At 43.8% G+C, this 8,776-nt stretch overlaps 1 protein-coding gene across 2 annotated transcripts; it reads left to right on the top strand.

Annotated features, from left to right (window-relative positions):
- Nucleotides 1-4,875: 4,875 nt before the first annotated feature.
- On the top strand, nucleotides 4,876-8,501 carry LOC140996576 (homeobox protein orthopedia B-like). Of its 2 annotated transcripts, none has more exons than XM_073467012.1 (3): nucleotides 4,876-4,912; nucleotides 5,236-5,636; nucleotides 8,000-8,501. In XM_073467012.1, exons 1-3 carry the CDS (start codon nucleotides 4,876-4,878, stop codon nucleotides 8,495-8,497), a joined length of 936 nt encoding a protein of 311 aa, XP_073323113.1. In that variant the 3' UTR covers nucleotides 8,498-8,501. The 2 variants fall into 2 exon arrangements, with proteins under 2 accessions (XP_073323113.1, XP_073323112.1); XM_073467011.1 differs by having other exon boundaries at nucleotides 4,876-4,951.
- The last annotated feature ends 275 nt before the right edge of the window (nucleotides 8,502-8,776 follow it).

Genomic DNA, 8,776 nt, shown 5'->3' with positions numbered 1-8,776 from the left:
TTAAATGTGATTAAGAAGGGATTAATTAAATAACTGAGAGTATTTATGCATAGAAATTAAATTAACATACACAGAAAAAGCACATTCAAGCACCGCTGCTTTTTACGCTGCGTGAGGAATAATGAAAACATACAGGGCTCATGATCAAGTGGAATCAAGCTTTTATCTGAGCCTCTGTAGGTGCTCTCAGACAATAAGCTGTCAAAACAGATTTCAGAGTAGATTTGTTTTGCTGTTGGCCTTTAACCCCCTCTATCTCTAAAATGTCCAGTTTACAGAGGAAGAGGAAAACTGCTTCGATTTCAAGATATTTCTCATGGATTTTCAGCATTTTAGGTGCAGAAATGTGTCCAAGTGGAACTCATTTGAATTAAACTACAATTTGGAAATTGCCAGTTTTGGTTTTCACACAATATTCTGGCAGGTCCAGCTCCTTTGAGTTTCAGTCAGTGATATATGATAACTATAATTTGGTCTTGTGTTGTTGGGACTTTCAGTGACTGTGTGATGTTAAGGACTGCCACCTTTTAGTCAATTAGGTGACTGATCAGGCGTTAAAGACAGAACATTTGAGCTGAACAGTCAATATTTATGGTCTCTTTGTGGAGGCGTGATGAGTCATTATATCATCACATCACAACTAAGGTACACTTTTATTAACCCATCAATGTCCACAGTGGCATTTTTACAAACAATTCCCTTTACTGCAATCAAAGTACGAGCTGAGTTTATCACAGATCCACTGAAATGTTTCAGATTAATCAGGTACAAGGCTGCAGCGCAAGTTTTTCTTCACATCTGTTTTGACAACCTGGATTTTCACCACAGTTTTGAGTCACACCATGTGACTAATGAATATGATGCAGAAATTGCAGCATCTGAAAAACTAATAGGAGTTATATTACATGCTTGCTACCGGTGGATTCAGAAAAACTCCAATGTTCTGCCTGATCCAGTTTAAATCTGATATTAAGCATTAAAAATGAGTGTTAAACTTCCTATTGTAGTTTTTTGCGTTTCATTTGCAGCCACGTCTCCCACAGCAAACTTTGGGTTTCCGCCTCTAACAGGAAAAATGTATGTGACAATTTTCCTTAACATGTTACAGCTGTTAGCCGTGAATGGGTGAGGTTTCAAGAGGCACTTCTGCAGAGGGACAATAATACTGAAGAAACACGTTCATCAATTAATTTTATCAACTGTGAGGTTGAAGAAATAATCAGAAGCAGGATTGTTTGTAATTCTGATCTTAATCTCCAAGTCCACCCATTAGGAAAGCTGTGTATCTGGTAATATTGGAAATGTTGAAACATTACACCAGGACTGGATAAAAGGTGCTGGACTTCATGCTGATGGAGCACACATGCCTTTGACTTTAACCTGAGGTTGTGTTTGGCCCACCTGAGCTGTGAGGTCAACTATTAACAGCAGAAGTAATGAGACACTTTTAAAGCTGCTGAGCCTCTGAACACCATCGTGTTAATGACACCTATTGTGACTTTCATTGCTATTTTAATAACCTCCCCATCGCCACCAAGCACGCGCGCGCACGCACGCACGCACGCATCCACCACACCGCCCTCTCCGTGACACACGCCTCTTCCTCCTCATTAAGGAAATCGCTCTTCTTTGCTGATTATTTTATTTGAAGCCGTGATTACCGCTCTGTGCACCAGATCACGCAGAAACGGAGAGCAGGCGCAGGGCAGCGGGTCTAATTGGGGCATGAGATGCGCGGGGTGGTGCTGCGAGGCTGGGTGGCCGAAGAGGGGAGCCTCTAATGGGTTTGCCTGTCTGAGGCTCTCCGCTCTCGCCTCTCTCTGCAGCTCCCCGGCTCGGATGCAACGCACTTATTGGTCTGCTTCTTATTCCTCCGACTGTCATCAAATCACCTGCACAAAACTACTGTGTGATTTGTTAGCGAGCCGTTTCTGCAGATTGGAAAATCGATTTTCCCATTAGATTTCTATAACTGCGTGAATGCAGATGCCTACGAGGCGATGCAATAGGCCCAGACAGCCAGCCAAGCTCGCCTACTGGTCTGTGTTGCACTGTGGTTTGTGGCGTAAAGGATCTTATCCCTGCACCTGCCGTATGTCACTTGTATTGTTTTAACCTGCTCTGCAAAGGCCCATATGAGCAATGGATTTAACGCAGTTTGATTGCCAAAAAAAAGCGCGGAGAGGGTGGACACGGAATTCTTGATCTTTGAAATTGCTCTACAAAATTGCATTTGTTTTTGGTGCGCTTCCATTAAAAGTGTCTCCTCGCGTGTAAACAGCCGTTCCGCACTCAGATGCGCCGCATTAACCCGGGAGGATTGTATGCGAGTGTGTTTTTACTGGGGGAAGATTGATGCGGTCCAGTTAGGGAGGCTGAGTGAGACATAGACCCATTTCAAGTGGGTTCCTCTTATTACAGCGATGAGTTACAGCCTGAGGATCGGACAGCTGAGGGGATATCTGCTGTCCGGGGGCTGCTTTCACTGCAACACAGCACAATATCAAGAGTTATCATGTAGGGCTTCAGATACAGACCCACAATACATATAACCTTTAGATTTTTAATCTGGCCTTGGCTTATGTAAACCATATATTTTTATTTTGAATTAGGCTTGAAAGGCAAAAATGATAACCCATTTTGTAAATTGTTTTTGTTGTTATTGTTATTGTTTTTGTTTTTGTTGTTATTGTTGTTTAGTCAATGGCGGTATAATTACTTATCTGTTTTTGAATAGAAAAATAAAATGAAAGAGAGAAAAAATACTATTTACCCAACAATTATAACAATTATTATATAATATTATATTACTAATAATTATCCTACTACTATTACTACTACTACTACTAAATAATAATAATAATAATAATAATAATAATAATAATAATAATAATAGTGATAGTATACACGTTTATTTATTTATTTTTTTCATCAAATTGCACTCACACAGTAAATCGCATACTGGCCTTATAATAACCCTGAATTAGAATGAAATGACTGCAATTTATTAAAATTATTCACTATTTATCCATTTTATTATTGTACATTTTGTGTAACAACAGCTAATATTAGAACAAAAATAAAAAATATGATCTCTGACCTTAATGGGCTGAGTACATTTCAACAATTTTTATTTATTTATTTACGTCACATCAGTTGTCTCCATACTTACACTAATAGTAAATCAAACAGCTTCCAAAGCACACAGACCGTCTCTCCAGACTCAAGCCCCTCACAAACACAGGTTTGGCCTTCACACAACTCCCACCACAGAGTCCCTCTCCTCTCTCCTCTCTCCTCTCTCCTGGTTTACACGTCTGAATAAAACGAATCGAGCCTCTGCTGTATCTGCTGCTGCTGCTGATGATTGCTTCTCCTGAACCTCCGGGAGCTGGTCACAGCTTTCCTCATCTCAGTGGACCATGCACCAGTCCATTTCCTAAAGTTTTCACGCTGTGCCACATATAGGCTACTTCCCTGCGCCCCGGCAGATTGCGGTTGAGGAGCATAAAAGATGAGCTGCCTATAGCCCGCTACGTGGTGGAGAGGAGTCCTCGCTCGGACGCCTCCTTTGTGCGGCTGCGAAGAAACCTATTTAGTCCCAGGCGGTGGTCTATTCACCAGGCTCACCCTGACATCTGCCAAAAGCCCTTCTCTAACCAGCACTGTCTGGAGAAGTAGGAGTGGAGCGCAGATCAATGGCTGTCCGGTTAATTGTATAATAGACCTACTTATGGACCCCTGCTAAAGGGGAACAATCGTTTAGGGTCCACCACGTCTGATTCTGTTTGAACCAAACAGGCCTAAATACCTTTAATTGCGCCCGCGTTGATGAAAAGTCGATGGGAGTTAAAGCGGCCGATCACTAACAGAGCTTAAATCCATCTGTACTCGTTTATTTATTTATTTCCTCGATTTGTCTCCACAAATCACCTGCCATGGGGGAATGGGAGCGATATTCGTTTTGTTTGTGATCCAAGGACGGGGAGGGAAGTGGGGCTGAAGGGAGAGCTGGCGCTGTAAGGCTTCTCATCTCTTATATGTTCTCTTATGAATTAAATCCACACAGAATAACCTCAATCTGATATCCCTCTCAGTCATAACAGCAACACAAAAAAAGGAAAAAAATCCCTTTTCTAAATATCCAAAGAGTAATCAGCTTGAAAATTGTTTTAATTTAAAGACTTTTTCGGTAATTTGGGGGAAATGAATCCTCCCTCTCTGTTTGTAAACGGGCTAATTGACACAGTCCAGTGGTTTGAAAATTGAGATTTTGATACGGCTAATTATTTAATGGCGACGCGTTTACTGTGCGCTTTCTATCTCCAAATAAAAACCAGCCTCTGCAGGAGCTCACCTCCGGTATTTTTTTTTTTTTTTTTTTTTACATGTATACCTCCACAAACAGGAGTCCTGTCATGGCACACGGGCTGTGCGAGATTAAACAAACACATTAAGATGTTTAACGTGGAATAATTTAAGCATGAAAAGCTAATAAATCAGAGGACGGAATGGCAGAGGATTGAATTGAATTGTAGTGTTTGGTGCGCGATTGGGTCTGTGCGTGTGCGTGTGTATGTGTGTGTAAAAAAAAAATAGAAGAAGGAGAAGAAGAAGAAGAAGAAGAAGAAGAGGGGGGAGTCACGCCGCTGACATTTCCAAGCTCCCTCTCTGATTGGCTCTTATTTGAGGAAGCTCACGGGTTCTTTCAACTAATAAGCGCCTCCCCGTCGCTCTAAAGGACATTATAATGCAAGGGACCTCCTTTTTTAACCACAAACCGAATTTTCGTTCATTTAGACGATATATACTTTTTAAATTGCCCCAAAGTTGTCGGGTTTTTTTGGAGCGCATTTCGCCCTGGAGCGGTACGCGATGCTTTCTCACGCCGACCTCCTGGATGCTCGGCTCGGTGAGTTATCATCACTAAACTCCGGCCCTAAACTCCAGTGTAAGATTTCAACTTCTTGTTCAACCTTGTGAAGTGATAGATAGACTGTGTAGTTAATTGTGTTAACAGCTAAGTGTTTTATTGTTGCTCGAAGTAATTCTTTACAGTAATTTATCAGGAATAAGACCTGACAGCAAAAAACATGACGAGCCAAGCTATACTGAGTTTATTTGTGCATTTCTGTCAATGAATCTTTGTCAATGCTTTTCAGTGTGATTCTCATTTAAACATGCTGCGCTTTAAGGGTTTGCCGTGTATTCACTCTCTGCTGCTCGTCCTCTCAGGGATGAAGGATGCCGCAGAGCTGCTCGGACACCGAGAGGCTCTGAAGTGCCGGCTGGGTGGTGGCGTGCCAGACCAGGGGCATCCGGGAGACATGGCCCCTGGTTCGGACTCTGTAGAGGGGACCACTCTGCTGCCGGGAGAAGACATCGCCACAGTGGGATCCAACTCTGCCGTCATGCCGGTGAACGGGAAGGAGCAGGAGAAGCAGCAGCAGCAGCAGCAGCAGCCGCAGCAGAGCTCCGGTCAGACCGCCAGCCAGAAACAGAAGCGGCACAGGACGCGCTTCACCCCGGCGCAGCTCAACGAGCTGGAGCGCAGCTTCGCCAAGACCCACTATCCTGACATCTTCATGAGGGAGGAGCTGGCGCTGAGGATCGGCCTCACCGAGTCCAGAGTTCAGGTAAACACTCGTGCAGTGTGGATGGAAACTGTGGTGTGATAAGGCGGGGTGTGGTTCTGATCCTGTGTTTTTTATGCATCGTGCAAGTGTCCAAGTATTATCCTTTAAAATCCAGAGAGCAAGGCTGGGCTCACTCCAGGAGAGGATTCAGACAGATAGTTTTCTCGCTTCTTATCGTGTCATTTCAGGTGTTTGTCAACTCTTACCTCCTGAAATGTTGTGGCCAAGATTTGGGTGCAAATGCTCGGAATATTAAAAGATAACAGGTGGATTGACGCCACTGGTGTAATCTAAACTCGTGTTTCGATCGTCATTATCGTAATAAAATCACTTAAAAATGTTTTCTTTTTTGGTTTAGATGCAGCACTATATCCTGCCTTAAAAAACCAAAGAGCTAATTCATTGGTTCTGATATTCCAGTAACAGTTGTTGTAGAAAATAAACCAACTCGAGGCTGCTTTCATTTAATTATTCGGTTAAAAAATGTCCTGTGATTTAATAATGTTTAGACTGAAAGTGAGCGAGATTTAATTGCAAGAAACCTTCACTAGTCTAACACACACAGGGCTCTGTCCGAGGTGCTGAAACATTTCTCACCTGCCGGCAGCGAGCATGAAGCCCAAAAACATTCAGGTGGCTTTAAGCTTTTCAAAAAATATTATAGGCCTGTGCCACCTGTGGTGACTGTCCCCGGAAATATAGAAATTGGAGGTGTGACAGTGCTGAATTTATTTATTTTACATTTGATTCTGTGCAATTTTGAAATTTGGACATTGCAAAAATAATTATTTTTCTTTACAAAAGCAAAAAAAAAAAAGTGCAGGGTACACTTTAAGAATAACCTTTTTCAAAATAAGACTCCCCCTTTTTACACAATTATTAAAATAGAAACGTGTTGCACTTATTTTTTTACATTCAAAACTGCGTTCAATAATTTCTTTCTTTTTTAATTGAACACACGAACCCTTCTCACGCAATTCAAACATGGCTGAGACATTTTTTTTTTTGAACGAGCACGCGGGCTCTAATAAACCAAACACATTATCAACCAATTTCAGTCTTATTTATAACAGTGAACGGGTTATTAACCAGTGATGTGAAATTCATGCAAATGATCCCAGTGAAAGCAATAAAAACCAGCGGAATCATTAGTCACCTTAATAATCAATCCTTTATTCTATCTGGTGCGGGATCCTAACCGCTCGGTGCAGGTCGGCTCGCGCTCGCTGCTGTTGGTAAACATTAGTGCGGGGCCGTGCGGGGTGCAGCCTTCAGTGGGCGTGTGTGTGTGTATATGTGTGTGTGTGCCTCCACGAGCCTCTCTCCTTTTAAAATGCTCTATCAGCGACGTCTTAATAGGACTCAAGAATATATTGTACTTTTTTAATGGAATGAGAAATTGCATTTTCTTTCCCCCCTCCGAGTGTAATGGGTTTGGGCGACGTTTCACGGCTGGCTGAGCGGAATGAGAGCGAGATTTCACTTTTAATACGGAGGCATCGACTCACGGCCTCTCGCGCGCGCATTAATCACCGCCCGAAGATGATGAAATCTTTATAAAGCCCAAACAGAGCTGCGCGCGTGCGTCTCCCGGCTTCCTGTGTGTGGCTTCAGGCGCGTGCGCGTGTTTTATTCTCACTGTAGATTGTGTACAGTAATGCGCGACATTTGTATTTAAGCCCAGACAATAGTTAGAGCAATTTTCAGCTAATCTGCCTGTAAATAAGATGTTAGAAAGATAAATTGTTCGGCCCACTGCTGCGGAACACCAGTGATAAAAAAGCCTTGTGAAAAAGGAGCCTCTGTGTAGCCTTTTGTGTTTCATTTACAATGAAATTTCCAACCATGGCATCTTTTTCTGCCTTAGAAACACAGAATAATATGTTGACAGTATAGCCGAATATATTGTGAGTGACAGGCTATACTAATGCGATTCAGAAGGGTTCGTGAAATGCACCTGGTATTTGAGGGTACCCCCTCAAAGTAGAAGTGATGATATTCTGATCAGAGTTCCTTTGAGTCAAAAGCAGCGGTTCGTCATTCAGGCTATGTCTTGTTAATTTCGTTCGCCCCAGTGGTCACACAGTACAGGGCCAGGTCCAGATCATGGCAGGCCACATGGCTGGTAGAGAATGTGTCGCTCAAACATTGTGGATCAGTTTTCTTGTAACAATAATGTCTCAAAACAGCACTAAAGTTCGTTTGATCGTGACCAGGTTTTCGTGAGATTATCGCGCGTAATGGTATTTTTCCCCCATGATCCAAACATCCACCTACCTGCCTTGTCACAGTGTGTTATGCTTCAGACATGTCCCCTCAGTTTATCCTCCTGGTGGCTCACGGTCCTGTCTTTCTGCTTGCAGGTTTGGTTCCAGAACAGACGCGCCAAGTGGAAGAAGAGGAAGAAGACCACCAATGTGTTCCGCGCCCCGGGGACGCTGCTGCCAACACCGGGCCTGCCACAGTTCTCTGCCGCGGCCGCCATGGAGAACAGCCTGTGCTCCTTCCACGCCAACGACTCTCGCTGGGCCACGGGGATGCCGGGGGTGTCCCAGCTGCAGCTTCCGCCGGCTCTCGGTCGTCAGCCGGGCATGCAGGGACTGTCACAGTGCAGTCTGGGTCCAGGCCCGCCACCAAACTCCATGGGTCTCTCCAACGGCCTGTCCTCCAACGGCTCCGGTCTGCAGTCCCACCTCTACCAGTCGCCTTTCCCCGGAATGTCGGCCTCTCTCTCCGGCCCTACGAACGTAACGGGCAACCAGCTGTGTAGCTCCCCGGACAGTGACATGTGGAGAGGGACAAGCATCGCGTCACTGCGGCGCAAAGCGCTGGAGCACACAGTGTCCATGAGTTTCACTTAGTGACTTTTCACCACATCCCCTCTCCTCCAAACCCCCCTCTATCAGCCCCAAACTGCGGCTCTTTTTTTTCTGTTTTTATTCCCGCTATTTAGATCAAAACGAGAGAACGAGCGAGCTAATCAGGCCTGAAATGTGAGGAGACTGTGTGTGACTTCATCTATAAGTACAAAAAGAAAAAGGACAACTCTGATGGGACACATGGAGGAAAAAAATAACTTGGGTTTGGGGTTATTTATCTTGTTAATTCAAAAGGATTTTATCGACTATTGATGATAAATA

The sequence above is a fragment of the Pagrus major genome, chromosome 5 (assembly GCF_040436345.1).
Source record: "Pagrus major chromosome 5, Pma_NU_1.0".
Lineage (NCBI taxonomy): Eukaryota > Metazoa > Chordata > Actinopteri > Spariformes > Sparidae > Pagrus > Pagrus major.
Note: the sequence above shows the minus strand (reverse complement) of the source record. Positions and strands in the feature narration are given on the sequence as shown.